The 21956-nt window shown below is 42.8% G+C and overlaps 1 protein-coding gene across 1 annotated transcript; it reads right to left on the reverse strand.

The window, feature by feature from the left end:
* Window positions 1–275: 275 nt before the first annotated feature.
* LOC143337645 (zinc finger protein 703-like) lies at window positions 276–4758 on the reverse strand. Its single transcript, XM_076757305.1, has 2 exons — window positions 4163–4758; window positions 276–3226 (listed from the first exon to the last, which is right to left on the reverse strand). The coding sequence occupies exons 1-2, from the start codon at window positions 4394–4396 to the stop codon at window positions 1676–1678; spliced, it is 1785 nt and encodes a 594-aa protein (XP_076613420.1). The 5' UTR covers window positions 4397–4758; the 3' UTR covers window positions 276–1675.
* Between the last annotated feature and the right edge of the window lie 17198 nt (window positions 4759–21956).

The raw sequence follows: 21956 nt of genomic DNA on the forward strand, positions 1-21956 counted from the left end.
TTCAGAGAGGTACTCTTCAAAACTCCCTTTATGTTGATGTAAATTAAGAAATATTGCTTTTAAGTCCATCAGGTTGTGTTTCTGGATGCATTATTTCCAACTGGGAACCACCAAATCCTCTCTGCACTGGATTCAATGAGAAAAGGTCAAATTAAAGTGGACTGCAACAGATGGATTTCCACAGACCCGAGATAAAGATCAAGATATGCAGATTCAGCCTCCCTCCATGATGAAAAACAGCAGACCAGAACCACAGAAAAGAAGACAACAGCATCTACATCTTCAGTGTGATTTATTTAACAAAATATGACCTCCCCTTTAACTGGATAGCACCACAAGGTGTTCCAATTTTACAAAAAATATCACATCTCATTTTTATTGATTTGCTGTGGAAATTAAAAAAAAAAATCAAAAAGCTGAGGAGTTCAGAGAAAGAGATAGAGAGAGAGAGAGAGAGAGAGAGAGAGAGAGAGAGAGAGAGAGACGTGATTTCAACATTCATCATCCTCGAAAAAGTGTTAAGACACGACATTTTCAACATCTGTCATCTGGCTTCCCACATGTCTGCTCGGAGGATTGTAAAATGAGAATAGATTTATGTGGTAAACATGAAAGCCAGATTCTCGGTAAAAATAAATACAACTTCTCAGTAGGAATAAACAAAACATAAGGAACTAAAACAAATCATCACAAGTCATGGGGCTGAATAAACAGTTAAGTGTGTACGCTGTGTCAAGCTTACATGCATCTCTTGCAGGGAGAAAGCGACTGTGGCCAGACTTCCATCAGTCCAGGGCTGCAGCTTATTGCCATCCCTGCCACACTACATTTTTCTGCACTAAATCATCATCATTTGCAGCGAGAACCCTGAACATCCAAGTGCTATTACACAGCGTCCAACCATCAATTTGCCAAGCCCACGGGGCGGCGAAAGTCACCGAAGGGAAGTCACGTCTGTTGCAAAAGTATCCGAGCAATGTGCAGACATGCAAGAGCCACATGAGTCCTCTGAGCCTCAGGAGTGGAGCCTGACTGTAGAAACACCGAATCTCGTATATAATGTAGAAAGAAAGTGTGAAGGATGCTCTCAAGTCAAAATCCAGGACTTGCACTCCCATCCTGGATTCACTCGAATCCAGTCTTAAGTTAGAGGAAGCAGCAACTTGCCGCAATTAAGTACAAACTTAAAGTAATAGTTCAATATTTTGTAAAAACGCTTCTTGGCTTTCTGGTGGGAAGTTAGATGAGAAATATAATACCACTCTTGTATCTGTCCAGCTAGCAGGTTAGCTTAGCTTAGCTTAGCTTAGCACAAGGACTTGAAACACTGGAAACAGTTAGCCTGGCGCTGTCCAACAAGATCAGCCAACCAGCACCTCTGAAGCTCATTAATTAATGTTACATCTCCTTTGGTCAATTCATACAAAAACTGGAGCGTAAAATTGTCAATTTGCTGTTGTTATGTACCAGACTATTTCCTGGCTTGGGGGCGTAACTTTCTGCAGTCCCATCTTACCTGGAAACTGGCTAGCTGTTTCCCCCTGCTTCCAGTGTTTATGCTAAGCTAAGCTAAATCAGAGTGAGGCATCAGTCTTGTCATCCAACTATCTGCCAGAAGGCAAGTCAGCTTATTTTCCAAAATACTGAACCATTCCTTTAAAGATGTGATGGTGTATCACTGGTAGCCCAGAGCAGATGCAGATCCGAGTCTTTGACTGTAGAGAGCGTAATGAGGGTAGTATGGGCCCGTGGTGGGCAGAGAGTGCAGGGAGATGGAGGATGGTCCGGGGGGTAGATGAACCTTACTGTAGGGGTGATAGCGAGCTAAACCCAGGCTGGGAGGCGCCCTGAGGGAGAGGGAGCTGGGCATGGAGCCTGGACTGCTCTGGTGGGGGAGGTGAAGGTGGCAGGAGGCGGGTCCAGAGGAGGAAACCGAGAGCAGCTTACTGTCCATGCCCACAGGCAGGGATGTGTGTGTGCGGAGGTGAGCCAGGAGCTCCTCTGACGTGGAGAAACGTTTGTCGCAGGGCCCCGCCGCCGAGACCCAGTTGCAGGCATGGGGCAGGGGGTCGTTGGGGAGCATGAAGCCGTACGTGTAGAGCGGATGTGAGAGGGAGGAGGACACGCTGGAGGACAGGGAGTTCTGGTGGAGGGAGTGGAGCGGGTGGGAGGGATACACCAATGGGAAGTTTGATTTGAGGGTGGAGGAGGGGTCGTGGATGCAGGAGTTGCAGTTGCTTCCGCCAAGATGGGACACACTTGGATAGCTTAGACAGTAGGGGTCCCTGCATAAACCCTGCATGAAGGAAGGAGGGGACGCACCTGTGAGGGGGCTGGAGCTCGGGTGCTTTCCAGGAACTCCCATACTTCCCACGCTGAGGCTCGACTTTGTTGGATCGAGCCCGGGAACAAACTGAGACGGGTAGCCTGCGTAAGCCCCGACTACAGATCCGTGGTAGCCCATGTTAGAGGAGGGCAGAGGGAAGAGCGGCTGGCTTGTCTTATAAGGAGAAATGGGCGTAATGCGTCCAGGGCCGAGGTTCGGCTGGGCGGACTCCGCTTTACCTCCCTCGTGGTTGGAGCCACCGTCAGAGCTGCCGTTGCTGCAGTTTGTGCTGGCTCGAACGTGGCTGGAGTTTGCATCGTGCGGACCATCCGAGATGGTCTTGTTCCCATCGGCGTCCTTTTTGGGGTGATTGTTATTGCTGCTCGTGCTGGTCGGACTGCTCTGCTCATGTGCAGTTTCTCCATTAGGAGTCTGGGAGTGTGTCGCGGGCTGTCCACCAGGAGACTGGCTCTGTTTGTGAGGCTGCTGCTGCTGCTGCAGCGTGTGTCCTGGTGGGCTGCCGCTGCTGGCTCTGGAGCTGGGTGAAGCAGCATGGGCCGGATAGGACTGCTGGCCAGTGGTCGAATTTCCATTAGTGGTGACATTATTGCTGGGGACCCTGAACCCGACTTTATCGCTGCTGCTGTTGGAGCTGCTGCTGGTAACTCCGTCTCTGCGACAGTCTCCACTGGCTTTGTTGTAGGGCTTGAAGCTACACTTGTCCTCCAGGGAGGGGCGGTGCTCCCCGAGCTTTAGGCTGGAGACAGAAGACCGACTGCTGGGCTCCTTGTCCCCCTGGCCGCAGGAGGAGCCCAGCTTGGAGGAGGAAGGAGGGTCTGGTTTACCAATCTGAGAGCAGGTCTGTGCCAGCAGGGCCAGTGGACTCTTCTTGGCATCCAGCTACAACAAAATATAGATTCTGATTAGCTCGTTGATTTATTTGACTGTATTCTGCCCAGAGACAAAAAAAATGTGCATGACGGCAAACCAGATGACAGAAATCCTCTGTGGTCGTCTGTAGGCCTGTAAACTGGTAACTTTCATTTAATTAGCAAATAATCAGTTGTTTTCTCAATTAATCATTTTATCTTTAAAATGACAGAAAGCTGGAAAAATTCCTGAGATGAATTCCCAGAATTCAAGGGTACGCCTGTTTTCAGAGCTCAATGATTCTTCGATGAATCGTTTAGTCGACAGAAAAATAATCAGCAACTATTTTAGTAATTCTTTCAGCATTTTTTCAAGCATAAACATGAAAATAAATCCCAAATATTCTCTACTGTTTGCTGTTTTTCTTTGTCTCATACAGTAAACAGAGAATCTGTGAGGTTTTGGACTTTTGGATGAACAAAAGAAGACATTTATAGACATCACGTTGAGCTCTGGGTGGTTGTTTTTTCACATTCCAAACACTCAACTATTAATCAAAAAGACAGATCAATGCATTGATTATGTAATTTAGCTGCAGCCCAGTTTGATTTGTCAACAAACAACAATGAAAGTTGCTTCTGATTTTTCTGTCGCTCGACTATTCGATGGATCGGCTAATCACTCCAGCTCTAATCTAAATATATAACTATCTTGTCGTTACTTTGGTGGGTTAAAATGACTAAATATCAGTAATCCATCGTGTAATTTATATGATTCTCATTTCTCCGTCCTTTAAGTCAAAGTTAAATATGAGGTCAGAGACATTTTTCATTTCTACTGAGGAATTTTAATGAGGATTTCTCTTTGATGTCATAACGGATGATAAAAGCTGTCTTTCAATATCACCTCAGTATAAAATCAGTCCTCTCTAAAAGATACAAGTGGAATTTTAAAGACATGAAGTACCTCGATGCTCACTGGTGCGGACGTCAAAGGCTGTAAATATTCCGGGTGTAGCAAGTGTCCAGTGTGCGCAGTCAACATCTTGATGACTCGGATAGGAAGCCGCTTTGCCTGACGAAGTGGGTCCAGAGGGGTCAACAAAGAGACCACGGCACCGGGACGAGGTTTTGGACTGCCGCTGGTCTCACTGAGCTCGATCCGCTTACTCAGTCGATCCGCAGCAGGGAGAAATTTCATTGGAGAGAGGGCGCTGCGCTTTGGGGGTGTGCGTTACTTTTAGTCCGAAACAGTGCTTACAGGTGATGTTTGAACGTAATCCATGCAGCCATGTCCCAAGAGAAAAAAAGAAAACGAAAAAAAAAAAAGAAAAGAAAAAACCAGCTGGACGTCCTTAAATGTCCCGCAGGACCGAGGAGCCTCTCAGCTCGTTTGAAGCATCTTCATCTCCGACGCGTCGCCTGCTCCAAACCCAAAGCGCAAAGTCCACCGTGTGAGTTTCAGCGCGCAAAGCGGACACAGCGTCTCTTCTGTGCGGGCATAAAACACCAGAGTGTACTTTATAGAGTCCAAGTGTTTGGAGGAATCGTCCCACCGCTGCGTGTCTCCGCTCCGGACCTCAGCAGCTCACTGATCTCCACAGGCAGACTTCAAAGTGTCCGCTGGGTGGCCGCATCAGTAATGAGGAGGGCGGGGAGGCCGTGCGTAAAGGCGGGGCGTCCTCCGGGCCCTCCACTCCTGCTGCATTTACCCTGTGCTGGAGCGAATACTCACGTCTTTTACTGAAGTAAAAACAGAAATAATGCGGTATAAAAGTAATCTGTTACAAGTGACTCAGAGAGCATCTTGCACGTCGTCCACTCCAGTGAATCAGTGTGTAGAAAAATGATGCAGAAACTAGATTTTAAAAAGAAAAGTTCATCTCTTTTTCTTAAGCAGCAAAGACACAGTGCAGAAATAAAAATAATACATTCAAAGTTTTACTCAAGTAAAAGTACAAAAGCATTATGATCAAAGTACCAAAAGTTCTCATTATGCAGAAGTGTTACTGGACTTATAGTTATTGATGCTTTAATGTGTTCACTACTTTAATGTTGCAGCTGGTGAAGATGGAGCTCATTTGAATTCATTTATGTACTGCAGAGTATCTTAAAATGTAAAAATAGTTTTATGTTTTGTATTAAAACACAGTAACAAGTAACTTAAGTTACCAAATAAACGTAGTGGAGTAAAAAGTACAATATTTGCTTATAACTGTCGTGTCAGAGAAGCAGAAAGTACCATAAAATGGAAAAATGGAAGTACAGTATTTAGTTAACGTGTGTACTTTCTACCTGTGGTGTCTGGTTTTACTGCATTAGCTGCATCACTGCTCACTTCTAGTTCAGCATTGTTACAGACAGTCGTGACAGGAGCAGGCGGTAAGTATTTGGAGCATTTATACTCACATATTCTGCCTGAACAGCATCCATAAAATGACAAGGGACGGCTTTGTGTCATGAACTCATTTGCTATCAGGAAAATAATGTGATACTTTGATGACTTAGATTTTACTTGTGGTCTCTTTGGCCTTTTTTTCCCATCATAAATTGTTGTTATTTTGTACGTGATGAGCCCAGGGCACTTCAGGGCGTCTTCGCATAAAAACAACCATGTTTGTCATCATGACTGCGCCCAAGAGTTGAAAAATGACCACTTTGAACTGATATCCAACAAAAAATGAATAAAATCAATGAGAAAAATAATCAGCATCAAAGTTTTGGGCAGTTATAAGCTGAAAATTCAGGACAGATTATTTGCCTCATCAGGAGATCTACAAAAAAATAAAAAGCATAAAATTCATTTGTGTTTTTTCAAAATGTTGTAAAAGACTAAAAGGAGAGATCTGGTGTCACACGAGGCTTCACAGCACAGATTAATCAGACAAATCATCGCCGTTGAATCATAAGGTTTGATCTCAGAGTGCAGATTTAAGACACTGAACATCAAATGTTTGACGTATGACCGTGCAGTATTTGAATTTCACGGTTAGTCTAAATGAAACCACGCAATCATGAATATATGGAAAACTAAACTTTGCTCCAAATGTCAGATGCAATCATATAATTTCCAGCTCATGAAACATAGATCTAAGACACGGGCAGGAACTTTCCCCAAGAAGAGTCCACTGACAACTTCACAGAGAGGGATACTATGAGTGTACTGCGATGTGGTGCATAAACCTCTTATTAAAACTAAAAATGCACTTTTGTGAGTGTAATGATGCAGAGAACAAAGTCAGTGGGCAGTGGAAATAAGTCATATGGTCACATGAGTCATCCTTCAATTTGTTCTCAGCAGGCAGATGAGTAGACGTTGGGCAAACACCAAAAGGGTTTTACTAGTCCAGATGCTTGGTTTTCATCACAAAGGGTCACGGTGGCTCTGTTTTGGCTCAGGGTGCAGTTCTAGCAAAGAGACGAGTGAGGCGTGAGCCACATAGCTCAGTCGAATCTGAACACAACAAGACATGATACACATATTTTTAGATTCAGTGTGACTTATACTTCCAAAGGCTCTCCAAGGAAAACACTGAGAAACAAGTGGCTGCTCATTACTACAGAACTTGCCTTGTAATCATCTCATTTTTAAGTTTTGTTCAGTATCAAAGTAATCCAGGGATAGTTATCTGCACATCCATGGTTACACTGCAAACAGGAAGTACTAATAGCTAATTCAGCTTGTTTTTAATGGTGCCAAAATGTAAAAAAAAAAAAAATAAATAAATGCAGGGACTCAAGTTGTAGCCCATGACTAACCCCAATGGGAACATTACTTCCGGTTTACATCCTCTAAATTGCCCAACTTATGGGAGCTGTAGTTTGAAAACTTTGAGTGTCATTATGGCCTAAATAAAAAAAGACAGTCCATTAATATGATAGTCATTAGGAGTCATCCTCTGGGGATCATGTCTGGGCCAAGTTTAATGGCAATCCATCAAACAGTTGTTGAGATATTTCAGTCCAGACCAAAGTGGTGGATCGACCAGCATTTTCTTCCCTTGAGACACGCTGCTAACGTGGCTGAATGTACTTCTTTCCTCAGCAACACGAAATTAGCAACTCTGGAGCCTGTGCCAAAATCAGCATTACAAAATGAACTCAGGCTCCCGAATTTAAAGAAAAAGGGGATTTCTTAAACCTGAGCCGAACCACTTTCTACATGTTACAGGTCACTAAACAATAGGTTTCTTGTTCAAGCTATTTCAGATTTGGAACAGATATTTCTTGATGTTATGTGGCCTATTTTTTTTTTCACTCAAGTCTATCGCCATGTTACGTCTATAGTCTGTACAGTATGTTCTTTTACATGATGTAAGTCGCAGAACAGAAACACAGAAACAGGACAGGTCACATATTTCCTAAAACCTTAATTCTAAACAATTTAGACGTCACGCACCTGCTCGCAAGGTTCCCTGCACTATGTCATGCTGAACTGCGTCCCCAACGTGACAATATGTCAAGCAGAGACACATCAGGCAGCTGTTCACATGCAGCTGTTAGGGTTAGAAAAGGCTAAATGCCATTGTGAAAATATTGTTTTGTTATTATATTCATACACTCTGTTCATAAGCTTTGAATTTTGACATGTGGAGTGACAGTTCATTTGTCATCCGGCTTTTGCTCTGAGCATATTTGAAGAAAGAATAAAGTATACAGAACATGTCACTAGACTCTATTTTCTCTAATTAATTTATGCCATTTTTACCAGGGAAGAGGAATGTGATAAAGACAGAACACCTCTATATTAATGATTCTGTAAATCTGGAATGTTAATAACTTTATTGCATTACCGCCTGCTGACTGACTTCGCAATGAGCTAATTTTGTTAACCTAATTATACAATGAATTGGTTAAAGTACTTAAAAATTATGGCTGACAAGAACTATTAGCAGCAGCCCAAAATAGTCTCAGTCTGAGGGGCTTTGATTCTCTGAATTCTCTGCAGCCACAATTGAGTGCAAAATCATTCCTAATCCCTCATAACCTGTGGGCAAAAGGCTGCATGATGTCAATTAGCTGACGGATATTTATACGCATCTTGGCAGGTTCTTCTTAATGTTCAAAAGCTACAGTTCACATGTGAATATAAAGGAAAGGTAATAAATTAATACTTGTGCATAATTGCTTTTTCATGCATCCCTTTTTCCAAACCTTACAGGCCTCGTTAACAATCCAAAATCAACACTGGGTCGCTCTGAAAAGAAAAAACATTTGGCTAAAGTAACTGCCGCCTTGACCTCATGCCCTGAACGGCAGAACAGCTACTCTTAGCCATCCATCAATGTCCCATTTGTGATAAGAAGCAGAGAATGGGAGCACCATCTCATCAGGAAACAAGGTCACAGTCTGCACCGCTGTAGAGGAAGGAGCACTTGTGTGGCTTTGAGGGGGAAACAGAAACAGTAGGAGCAGTTTGTCTTATCAAGCGTTGGCCCGGCACAGTTATTGTTCGTGTACACTGATCTACAAAGAGCATTAACATCTGAGAAATACATCACTCTTTAAATTACAGTCCTTTTAGATGCGTGAAATCAGTTTCAATAGATTTAAGTCTCAGCGGGACCAGAGCTCGGAGGAAAAGGTCGCTGGGGAGGTTCCTTGTTCAATTCCCTCAAATGAATAAATGAGTAAAGTCAATGTAGTTAAAATGATGTAGCAGGGTGCAGTAATTTGTCATTGGAAAATGCAGCGTGCAGAATATAATGGAAGCCAATCATTCTTTATACCAATCGTTAATGCTCGTATAGAGGCCAAGCCAGAAGTGTGGCTCTTTAAACCGCACTAATGGATTTTTTTGGCCACTTGGGGGCAGCGCAACAAGCTGTACATGGAACACTGTTGATATATTATCACCATATGAAGTTATTTGACATACAGTACTGTTAGCAAACTCAGGGTTTAATGCAGCATTTCATATTACAAATACCTCACTTCACAATGCTTTGGTGAACTTTGATATGAATTTTGCTTCGACAGGCGACGTTTATTCACCTGCATTTGCGCACATATGACCATACCCTGATGCTAGTGACAGCTAATTTAGCCTTGAGCTGCTAGCCTTGAGCAGAGATGAGGAGTGGTCTACAGAGGCTACACAACAGGTCAAATTATAGCTTATCTCTCTGGCTGAACATGAATTGATGACTGTTTAAATCAGGCAAATGGTTCTTCATCACTCCAGAACCTCAGATGCACATAAAACATGGCAAAGCAACATTTAGGAAACTTCCATCCAAAGGGACAAAGCCTGCAAGTGTGGATCTCTGAGCAGGAGAAAGGTCTGTGGGAGAAGAGAGGAAAGACTGAGACAAAAGAAGGGAGAGCAGAGGAGAAGCCACAGAAGGTCAAATACTGAGAATGAAGCCACAGTAAACAATAAGGCTCTTCTCTTTAACTTCTTGTGACTGAAGTTGGCCATTAAGTGGCGCAGTGTGCGAGTGATTACTGTTTCCTGTTGTTGCTTAATTTGAGGCGGGTTTCCTCATGCTCCCTTATCTTAAAAACATAATCAAAGCGGCAACACATGGCAAAACAATGGAAGCAAATTTGAGAGATGGACTAAAACTGTTCTTAAAGACTCCCACGACAGCACATAACAAACAGTGTTTGTACTTTGCTCAAAGGCAAAGAGTGATTGATATTCATTTTTCTCTTTTATGTGGCATTTAATAAACATGTGGAGAGTGAAACATCTGTAGAGCTCAAATCACCGGCTGTGTCCTAACTGCATCCTTTGGTGTTTTATTCTAAAATGAGACAAAAGGTTTTTACAAGCTGCTTCTGAAACACTCCTTTAAAAGTCACTTAACACTTCGCCAAACACCGCACAGCCGCCACGCCTGTCAAGCTTTCCATTCTAGCATGATGCACGTGCAGTTTACAACAATAACTGTGGAAGTTTGCCATTGAAATTTGTAGAAATATTTGAAACAACAGGTGTTCGATTCCAGACAAAAGTAAAGAAAGCAGACTTCTCATTCCCAGCTGAAAACTGTTGATTACATTGGCTGAAATGAGGTTAGCTAGCTAGCTAGCTTCATTTCATTAAAGCTAACTTCTCCAGCTGACTCTTTCAAGCTTCCAGCTTATTTACTCTAAAACAGAGATCCTGTAAATGAGTCTTTAAGAAACAGTGGCTTAATGTGCACATTGCACTCATCAAGTCACTGAAGACTTTGAATTTGTCCAATGATTACGTGTAGCTGACTAATCAACTATCCTCACTTTGAACGTGCTCATGTTTTTGGCAAATTGGTTTGAAATTCAGACACAGCAATGAATATTTGCAAGAGTTTTATAAAAAAAAAAAAAAAAAATCAGTGCAGATTTCCAGTCTTGGGAAAAATCTGAGAGAACGATCACAAGAAATGATCAATAAATTCATATCAAACTCAAAGTATTTTGTAAAGGACCTTCATTTCCCAACAACAAGCAGACAGACTTGTAGCTTACTAGACGTCACTGAAGGAGATCTGCAGCCTTTGCAGCTCATTAAAAGAAAAACAAACAAAGAACAGAAGAATTTTTTTGGACTGTGAACTTAGTGCAAAATTCAAAAGTGGGAACTATTAACGTGAAATAGTTCATTTTAATCCATGTGTTAGCTGAACTTTGAGCTCCTTTGAAGTGTCAACTTGCACACAAAACCACACACTTTCTCAGAAGCACAGATGCACTTTTCATGTCCTGTGGGTGGAACGATCCAGAGAGATCAGGCTGCCAGAGGACGCCAGCCTGCAATCAGATTGTACTGTGCTGTTCAGTCAAATTTCATCTGACATCAGGGATGTTTTTCACACCCCTCTAGATTTGGCTTTTTGTTAAGGATCTTATTCCAAAAACTCAGAGCTGCCTGCTGGCTAGTGCGCACTCTAAAGTAAAAAGGTTGAAGCACCAAAAAGATTTCTTCTTCTTTTCTTCTTTTACTTCTTTTAAGGTGAAATAAACATTGTTTTACTGCAGCTTTTTATTTAAATAAAAGGTCATTTGTACCTGTCTAATATTGTGAAAGTAAATCTTATGGAGGATTGTGTCTTTTTTTAAACAAAATGCTAGTGCAAAATCAAAAATACAAGAGCAAAATGGATTGTGTTTATCTGCTGTAACGTAAGCTGCAAATGTTAGCATATCCAACTAACTAGCTTACTAGTATCAACTTTTAAGGCCAAGAGCAGGACTAACATTACAAAACATTATTTTGTGCGGTTACAGGTTACATTAAACCTAGCGAAGATGCTACGTCAGACCTTAGAGCAATGTTAGCATCTTTGTACAGTTCTGTAACTGAGCTAATGTTAGTTAGCTAGCTATACCTACAGCTGAAAAATAACCCAAACTCCTAGCAACATTTCAGCAAAACAAACTAGTAAAACTACAGTTGCTGACACGTCATAAAAAGCATTTACTTGTGAGGAGTTATTTTGGGGGTAATAATGCTCTCCTCACTTGGCTAGGTCACATAGCTTTAGCATTTTTGTAGTCATGACTCGTCAAGACTTGTTCATTAGGTTCAGCATTAACAGTGTTGTCGACAGCTGTCATTAGCTAGCTAGCTAGCTAGCTACAGCTGAAAAAAACCTGACAAAACAATGATTGCTAGCTGGGAATGAGACGCCTGCATGTAGCCATCGAGTACATTTTAAAGACTCTTTTATAAAACTGACAACAATCAACCAACTCATGGAGGTAATTAGCTAGCTAGCTACAGCTGATGGACTCGACTAGCGACAGCCATCATCTCAGTCAGAAAACTGGCTGCTGTTGCTGGCTCTGAAATCAATTATTTCTAATTAAAAAAAAAAACACTAAAGAGATTTAAGTAAGAAATCTGTCACATTAATTATTGTAAACTGATTATGTGCCAGACTATGGAACACTTAACAGGCATCCATTTTTGATTCAATGCTGTGGTTTCAATATACAGTACATCACAGTGCTTCCCTCAACCACACAGATCTGACATCCACTCTTGCAAGAATTACATATTACTTTTACTTTTATTTTAGAGATGGAGTGGACCTTTTCTTGGCTGCTGCAGGGAAATTGATTGTGACTGCACAGCCCTGGAGGCGCTAAACAAACCTTTCCATTGCTCCCTGTAGCCTCACTCCACACAGTAGCTAGGCAATCATTTACCATTGATTTCCCTTCTGTTTGAAACACTTCCACAGATGCAAAGAAGAGGCCAGGCTTATCACATTTGTCAGGGCTTAGGCCACAGATTTGTCCAAAGCTGATGTCCATCTTAACTCACATGGTTTGGGAGAGTCGAACCAAAAGAGTTTATGAAAGGGTGACGATAACAAATCGCAAGATCTTTACTGAATACAATAAAAGCAAGTTGGAAGTTGATCAAAATGAAGAGTAAATAGATTGAGACGAGACAGGAGGCTGAATGTAAACAGTCACGGCAGTGTTATGGATCATTTCCCTCGTTAATGTGCTCATTGAGGGACCCTCGGCACTGACTGTAACTTATCCTTTTACTGTATGTTTGGAAACAGTATTGGCCCAACAGTGTTCTTGTAGTTCACTTTTGCAGTTCCATTAAGGGAAGTGAGCTTTTAATTACCTTTGTGTTGCCAAACAGAGGAAGCAACAGCACTACTGAAGTTAAAAGCAGCTTGTAAATCACAACTGGCTTGTCTGCATATGATAGGGATATAATAACGGTGCGTTTACTGAGGCCTTGGTCAAAGCAAACCGTTTGGAGGAAAACAACAGGTCGCTAAAAGCAGAAATCCAATGATCAAACAGTAATTAGGGGAAGTACACTGCCATTAGGATGTGGCTTGTGTATCAAAGTGTTTTCACAAGAGAAAACAATGGACAAATTGTAAAATGAGAGAGGAAGCTCGTGAATCTAAAATTAGATGCATCGGTGTAGATACTGTACACCGTCATACCTCAAAAACACACACCATACATCACAAATGCGACTTAACTTTTCAATGCTAACAGCAGAATAACTGCACTGTCACACCGTCACACCGTAAAGCTCTGCTGAGAGTTAAATGTGTCCTCTTACAGCCATTTTGTATTTCGTACGGACTGTTAATGAGAAAGAGGGCGACACAGGAGTCAATTGCTCTCATTCTGCATCCCCATTAATCCTGAACCTGTCTATAAAATCAAAGGAGAAGCAGTTAGCTGTAACAGAGCGCTGGACCAGGACCTATGTCACGCATTGACTCGCCCTGTTCAATAAGTTCCATTGATAGAAAACCCTTCGAGTTATTCAAACAGAGCAGCAGAGGGGAAAAAATGAAAGAATGCAAGAGGAAGCAGTGAAGGCAAGTCTTTGCTCCTCGCACGCTCCCCACTTTGATGGCTTTATTTACTTAACCCTCAGCACAACCCTCATTCATAAATGTCAGGAATGAATCCACGCACCATTTAGAAACCCAAATGCGAGCTACACCAAACATAGGCTGTGTTCCTGCGTGCATACAGCCACATAATCACCGGTCAGCAGCAACCATTTCAACCCAAAACACACCATTACAGAAGGAGAGATGCATTTCAGAGTTCGTCCCACATCTGTCATCGCTCAGCACACACCACACGCCTCCTCTGCTCTCCCTCAAGACATGCCAGCAAAGCAGACAAAGTCTGTCATAACACTTGACTTGTGGTTTAACAGACTATGGCAACACTGGAAGGTGGTAAATGAGATTGCTTTCTTTATTTGTATTTCTGTCTTTGCAAATAAATCAAACCAAGCGCATGCATGTCGCACAGCTTCCCTGATGTTGAGCTGAATAAAATCAAACTGCCCCGCAGTGACTCTATTTTCTGAAGGGATAACCGCTTTAATTTCAAATTCAGTTTGGACATGACGGGCGTCCCTCAGGCAAAGGTGTCCGATTTCAATCTTGTGTGCAGCCGTGACAGTTGAAGGAAGCCGAGAGGGATGAGGGTGACCATATTGTGCCCGTCAGTCACCGAGTGGGGAGAGAAAGCGCCGTTGTCAAACCACTTGTCAGGCTTTGATGTTACAAAGGACGGAAGAGCTCAATTAAAAGGCCATTATTGTGTAAGTAAATCAAGGCCTATCAGCAGCGTCACTTCAAACAAATGATCTTCACCGGGATGCACCAGTCTGATTCATTTTATGGAAGATATTTGACTGCGGAGATCAAGATTAAGGATGCAGATCGTACTCGGCTGCATCAGGGAGTTGGAGAGGATGAGGAATTATTTCAAATTAAAGCGCTTTTCTGTCTTCCTGTCGTGTGTGGGGATTATTTACAGTGAGGCTCGTGCGTGTCACCCTGTTCCTGATGCCCAAAATGTAAAAAGGTCATGAATTACTCTGCTGATCACCCAACATACCTCCCCGTTAGTTTGTGATGACAAAGTGCTCTATTTAGGAAGTTAGATTGAAACGTCTGGGGTCTAATTTATCGCTCCAGGATGAATACATGAATGTGAAGTAGCGCCATATTTCACACCACATCCCCCCGCCACCACCCTCGGATGGAATATTATTACCGCTGCCCCAGAAAGTTGCGAAGGGAACCGTTTTTCACCTGAACAAGCATTACGGTGTCATGTTGGACATTATTCACCGCGTGCAGAGCGCTCTGACACGCCGTGAAATATTTCCTGCGCTGACCTCAGATTTCTGCTGAAGTAGGACAGTTTCCCCTCCAGCTCCGAATGTACGATGAACTTTGGAGGGTGAGATAATGTCATGATTTTCCACAGACTCATAAATACAGATTACTCCTGATATCTTTGAAGTGTGGATTACTCTTTTTTCCACTGTTCGCCGCCTGCTGTTTCACTCCCACTCCGTTGTCTGTCCCTCTCTGTTACTCATCTTATGGGATGTTGACTCAGTTATTTTTTCCTTTAGTGTGTCACTCAGCTCCTTGGCAGAGGCACTGATAACTTCTGCTCAAAGACACATCTGGTAAAAAGATTAAACTTTAATGTGTTATTCAGAGGGTAAATAACATTTGGACGTCGCACCTAAAGAAAATCCAATTTCAACACTAATACAATCGATTCAGCTCATTTAAAAGAGGCAATACACAGTTTGTTGGTTTCTAGTGTTGATTGTTAACCATTCCAAACACATAATAATGAAAATAAAGCTAATTTTAGGCTATTTAAATTACCTACATGGAGACTACCAGCAGCCATCTTGGAAATGTGTGAACACTCCCAGGTCAGACTAGCATGAGCTTTCGCCGTTCCACTTGTTCTGCTGACACTGCAAAATAAACTACAAATGCTGCATGGATGTATAACAATATTCCAGTTTTTTCCTAGTGGCCACTTTAGGTATTGCATTGAAAAATCCTCTGCAGCCCAAAAAGCATTTCCCAATAGACCACCATTGTAAAAGAGACGTCAGTTAGCAGGACGCCTACAGCTCTAAACATGCTTTGCATTGTACTATTTACTCTTAAGTCATGAGGGTTTAATCTTAAACTTTTCCAAAGTCCAGAAAAGTCCTTTTTTCTCTGGTTGACGCCCAAGGAAATAACACAGACGATAGAAACTTTTTGGTGTATGCACCAGGCGAGCAATTCGTGTTGGACTGAATAGGCACCATCTTTGGGTCTGGTATCCAGCTCTTATATTACATTCATGATATTAGCATGCTTAGCTAACTAGCTTACTAGTAGTCAGTATTACTGCAAGGGCCAAGGAGCTTTAGCGTTAGCATCTCTGCGGTATGTTGGATTTGGGTGCAGGGTCCTGTGATGCCCAGTTCAATATCCTGTTAACAATTAATCCAATTAATGGGAACACGGGTAGTCAGGAACTTGGGGCCCTTAGAACTTAACCCCAGGGTCCTCTGTTCCTGAACACATATGGGAATGTACATATGTAGAACTAGGGAACATAGAACCCTGGGAATTTAGGAGCATCACATTGCGGTATAGACTACTAAGAGGGTGAGAAAGCATCCAAACAGGAAGCTAGTGTCTCGCCCTGGACATGTAGCTTTAGCGTCAGTGTTTTAGCTTTATATCATGTAGGCCTACGTGTGTATTTAAGACTCTTTCATGAGGCTGTTGTTTCTAAAAGATTCAACAATCTCACGGGAACGTTAGTTAGCCGACTAGCTCACTACAGCTGCAAAACGCATTATTTCAGCAGTAAAATCAGCTAGAAATGAGAAGCCTGACACGTGGTAAAAACGTACACTTTAAGGTGTTATTTTGTGGCTAAAAGTGCAAGTTTCCTTCTCATATGGTGCTGTAAATTACTCACAGCATGGCCACATTCAGCCTGCGCAGGGTTCCAGTGGCTCATGTATCCATATGCATTTGTGTATGCATGTGGGTGGTGCTGCGGCGGGCGGATTGTCACGAGGATAACATAACTAAAAGCACTTTCCTCCACTGTCATCCGTGATAAATGGGATTCAGAACGAGCCCGAGCATGTGTTATATCACCTGTAAGGTGTACACACCCCCGAGACCATAACTCTCCTTCTTTACCAGAAGAAATGGAAGTATGGCATTGTATATTTCTCCACTCGACACATTTACAAGCCCTCCCTGTTGTGTAAACTCAGTGATTGGTATTTCAAAGCACCTTGTCAGGCCGAGCACTGAGCAGTGCCAGCTGCCTCAGCTACCTCAGCAAACAGAGCATTTCAGGGAGAGAAAGTAAGGCCAGGAGAGTTATTGCCTTTGCAAAGTTGAGCTCCTATTAAAAAAACTCTCTCTTGTGACTGTAAATTTATAGTGTTTGTGCTCGCTGCTGTTAAAATCAAAACCATGGCCTGGCCAGGGCCGCTCATTCCTCTGAACCAGTTGGGAAAAATCTCTGCCTTATTATAGGAAAGCTCTGAATGTTGGAAAACAGTGGCCCAACAGGCAAAAACTCTAATATTTCCTTCGATAAAGGGGCTTTTTCAGAATAAACGTGGACAGATGAGATTAATCATCAAGTCGGACTGTCATAACTGAGGCTCTGAGTGGATTTTTGGCCACATATCTTTGGCTTTTTACCCCACAACTTTTCCTCCTTTACGTCGTCCCTCGCCGTAAGCCTTGTCACAGTCTGTTACAATTTATCTGGATACACATATATTTTATTAAAGCTCGAGCCAAGGAGAATTATTGTTGTGTAAATCTCGCCTGTTTCAAAGGATCACAGCAGAGCAGCATGAGACGCAGTTCACAGTTCTTTACGCTTTGACTTGTGCCCAACAACATTATACGGGCAGCACGGAGGGAAGACTGGAATGTTTTCATCAAAGACTTCGAACATTTGCACTGTGTAATATCTCTCATATGTCACGTATGGAGGGCCATACGTGACACAGCCAAGCAAAGGAAAAACAAACGCGTGCTAAAAATAAAAATGCACGTGGAAGGTCTAAATTATGAGATCGTACGAAAAGCCAAGAGCATCGCATAAGTAGTCAAATGACGAGGTTTAAAGCTAACTGTGAAATTTACTATTAATTATTCTGTTTTTGAGTTGTTGATAGTTTTATGTCATTTCTAAACAAACATTTGCATTAATGGATTTATATATTAATTTATAAATCATTCTGATAATCATTCACTTTATTGCTTATTTAAATATCAACTAATGGAATTCCTAATTATCCAATTTATTGATGAATTAATGTAATTACCATTTTTCAAGTCCTGCTTTTATTAACCAATTATATCAATCAATAAAATGCTTTAGAACCATTTACATGACACTTGCGGTTCTCTGTAATTTGACTTAAGTGTCAAAAAGTTTGATTTAGTCAAAATTTTGTCATTTTTTTCTTTATTTTCTTTAATTATTTTAATAATTTTTTATTGATTCTTGGCAGAAAATAGCTTCTGTACTATTTTGATGACCCCGGCCTCTTTTGTTATTAATGATTTGTCTTTTTTAGCATCATTTTTTTGTCAAGTAAGTTAATCAGAATAGGGGGGATCGACACATTCCAGTCAGCGTAGAACAACATGTAAATGGCCACAATCATCAAATGAAGTTTTTAAATTAGGCTGCCACCCAGAGCACACAGAGGAATATTATTTTGACACTTCGTCACCCTCCGGGGGGGAAACAGACCTTTTTGATGTGTGATCCGCCGAGGCTCGCGTCGGCTGGCAGATTTTATCAGGAAACAAGACAGGCACGGCGAGCGCAGACTAAATAAAAGAGGGGTGAATGATAAAAATGTCAAGGATTATCTTCACTTTGCGGGCGCTGTGATGTCGTATCAAAATGGATTTGGTGGAAATGATTTGGCAGGAAGAGAAGCAGCGATGCGGGGGGATACAACAAGAGAGGGCTGTGCTGCGCGTCTCTCCCATTTGACTATTCAAATTGCTCCTTTCCTGATTTTTTCTTCTGTCCTGACAATAATCTCATTATTGAAAAATGACATTGACAGAAACATTAAGCAGTCAGCATAAAGTAGCAGCGCATTGACTTTTGTTACTTCTGCATAATTGAGGGGAAAAGAGACAAAAGGGCCTTTGAAAGCGAGCAGGAAACTTAGATTCCACTTGGTTTCACTGCTGACCTCACAAACTGTCACTACCAGCCACGTCTTCTTGTTTTGACCTTCGATCTTGTGAATTTAAATTCTGTCAAACTTATGAGCTGTGGATAAATCAAAGCCATTTCTGTGTTCATCCCTCAAACAGAGGCGCCATTTGTTCCGGGCCGCTCCATCGAGGGGCCGAGCCTTCCTTTATGTCCCTGCAGCGGCAGCGGCAGCGGCAGTGGCAGCGGCAGCAGCAGCAGCAGCGGCAGCGGCAGCGGCAGCAGCAGCAGCAGCCATCCCTCTGACAGAGTGACAAATGAGGGTGTTTCCTCTGGCACATCAGCTCATGTGGCGAGTACACAAGGTATTAGGGAGCTGTGACTCCCAGCACTGGTGCTTTACTGGAACTGTTAAAGGTTTTATCAATCCCAGTTGGCTACCAGTTCCAGGAAACGGCTCGCAGTCGGGTGAGGACAGAACAGTTGTTTGAAGGATTGTGAGATGTGGGCGTTTATTTCTGCCAGCGAAGGAAAACAATAGAAGAAAAGTTAAATATTATATAAAAAAGTCAATATTTTGACGTACAAAGTCAAAGAAATGAGACACTGTGTCAAAAGTACGAGACGCTAATTCATCGACTCGTTCACTCACAATTATGACATATCAGGTCAAAATATTGACTCGCTAAGTTGAAACTATGAGATATTATGTCAGACAGGAACATACAGAGGTGGACTGTCAGCTGGAGAGGTGCACTGCCGAGGAGCCTTTAAGCAAGGCATCTGACCTGTAACCGCTCAGGGTGCTGCGCTGTGGCGAGGCATCACTCTGTCCACATCAGTTTGATGGATTTCCACCAAGATGTCGACTTTTTAAGTCAGAATTATGAGGCAAAGTGATGAGATTCGAAGGTAAATTTTGGCTTACTGAGTAAAAATTACAAGACATTAAGTCACAATTATGAGATAGAAAGTCAAAAAACTGGGCTTGCTAGCTCAACATCTCATCATGTTTAACTTCCTGTCTCATAATCTTTACTCTGTATCTCATAATTCTGCTTACGATGAGAACATTTGACTTCATCAGCACTTTTTAACCTTTTCTGGCGGAGACCGGCGCCTCCGTGTGAAGGCGATTTCTCTATTTAACCAAGAATCAAGTGTGAGTTACTGGAATGAAAGATTTTTTTGTCATCTTGGTGAGTCAGTCTCCGCTGTTGAGACGATACCAGAAAAGGGTGTGAAGGGATTGTGTGATTATTGTTTTGCCTCTGCTGTGTGTGTGTGTGTTGCCTCAGGACTGTCATTTTGCTGTCACCCTGCCACTTAACATTGAACGCTGTTTCCCCCTCCTTCTGTCTGTCCATCAGCCTGTCACAGAGTCTGACAGGGAGGATTAGAGCGGGAGACACACAGCTTTGTGCACATGCGTGTGTGTGTGTGTGGCGGCGGCAAACGCAGCCTTTGTAGTCTTCACCCATGACCCACATTTTTTTCAACGCGAGGCCCGAGGCGAATGGGAGGGTTTCAGGTAATGTGTGGCAGCGGGTGTCAGTGTGTCACTCCAACCTTGTCATTTATGCTCGGCTGAATCCAGACCGCCTGTGGATTACCGCTGTCATCACCTGAGAGGAATGCAGCTCAGTCTCATTCTGTCATGTTCGGCGTTTTGATCTCTGAAGTGCGACGGGGACGCGGCAGCAGAACCGGACGCCCGGATTCTGGATCTTTTGAGGGAAGGTGGGAGCTGTGGAGAGAAGTGGAATTTGCAGGAGCACGCCCGTTTGTTTGCTTTTCTGCTTCACACATTTTCTTCCCCGTTCGTGGGCTGCTCGTCCTCGTCCTCGTCCTCTTGCTCAACCGCCCCTCCCCAGGCAAAACAAAGACGTGGAGCAAGCCCCGACAAAAGGAGGACACACAAGGGTAGAGGAGGAGGTTCAGAAATGAAAATAAACCTGAGAGCAGAACCTGTTGACACACCGATTGGAGGTATTGCTTAAACTGGAAAGCACATTTTTGAATAACACCTTTGATGTGGAGGGAAGACGCTCGGGGAAGTCACACCTTTCACTCACAGGGCTGAAATGAAGCAGTTTGTGCTCATCGGAGAGACATCTGGGAAAGACGTCTGCAACTCTCTTTGGGGTTTTTCTTTGCAGGAAAACACTGTCTGTCCCGCTGGAGATCATTGGTGGACTGACAGCAAATATTTACCTCAGAATCTCAAGTCTTTCAGCTGCGAACAGCATGATCACGGGAGGTGATGACAGGAAGGTGTCAGTGTGTTTGTTAGAGTTTAGATAGCAGAGGAGCACAAATCCTAACAGTAAAATGTCACATTTAAAGATTTTTCGGCCACTAGGGGGCAACAGAAAAAAGTTGTCGACACAATATTGACATATCGTCAACTTTAAAGTCGATGTGGTGGCTAACGGTTGCTTCTTTACACATCAAACACGATCATTTATAGTCATGTTCTGATGAATATAAGTCGATATTCACTCTCCTTTTAGCTCGATGTTTGGTCTCTACCACCTCCTGAGTGAAATATCCAGCCCTCAGCTGTTGAATGCTTCACTAAGGCTCAGTTCAGACTGCAGGCAAATCAGATTTTTTCCTCTCAGATCTTTTAAACAATGCACTGGTTTTTTTTGCAGGTGTTGGATTCTGCACTTCTGTCGCTCTGGATCTCGTCGTCGTCTTTTGTTTGCGTTGTGAGTGACGTTAAAGACACTTTGAAAGATGATTTGAGCAGCCAGGGCGTCCAGACTCAGACGCATCTGTAGAAATTTGATTGGAATCGCACTTCAAACAACCTACAAATGTGGCTTGAATCTCAATTGCAAAAATCACATTTCATGTGTTTTTTTTTCCGTCCAGACTTTCTGAAATCAATCTGGATACAATCTGGACGTGCCAATAAACAGATCTGCACTGACAGTCTGAGGAAGGCCCGTGCTCACCAGTTCGCCTATAACTGAGTCTGTCTGCTGATTGGTGCTCAGCGGTGGGAGTGCAGCCGCGCTGAGAATTCACATTCGATATGCGATTCAGGTTTGGGCTCGAACAAGGAAGTGTACAAAGTAAAGCGTCTTATTTTGAAAAACTGCAAATGTTCAGCATTACGTAGCATCAGTTATCGCTGTGGTCAGAATCTGCAGTGAGACGCTGCCTGAACTCGTGCATCCACAGCCTGCAGCTGAACAATGTCGGCCAACACTTCGCTGTGACCAACAGGGAAACAGGAACGATCTGAATGTCACCAGAGGATCCTCCAGCTCTGGTTTCTCCTT

This window comes from Chaetodon auriga, chromosome 19 (genome assembly GCF_051107435.1).
Source record: "Chaetodon auriga isolate fChaAug3 chromosome 19, fChaAug3.hap1, whole genome shotgun sequence".
Lineage (NCBI taxonomy): Eukaryota > Metazoa > Chordata > Actinopteri > Chaetodontiformes > Chaetodontidae > Chaetodon > Chaetodon auriga.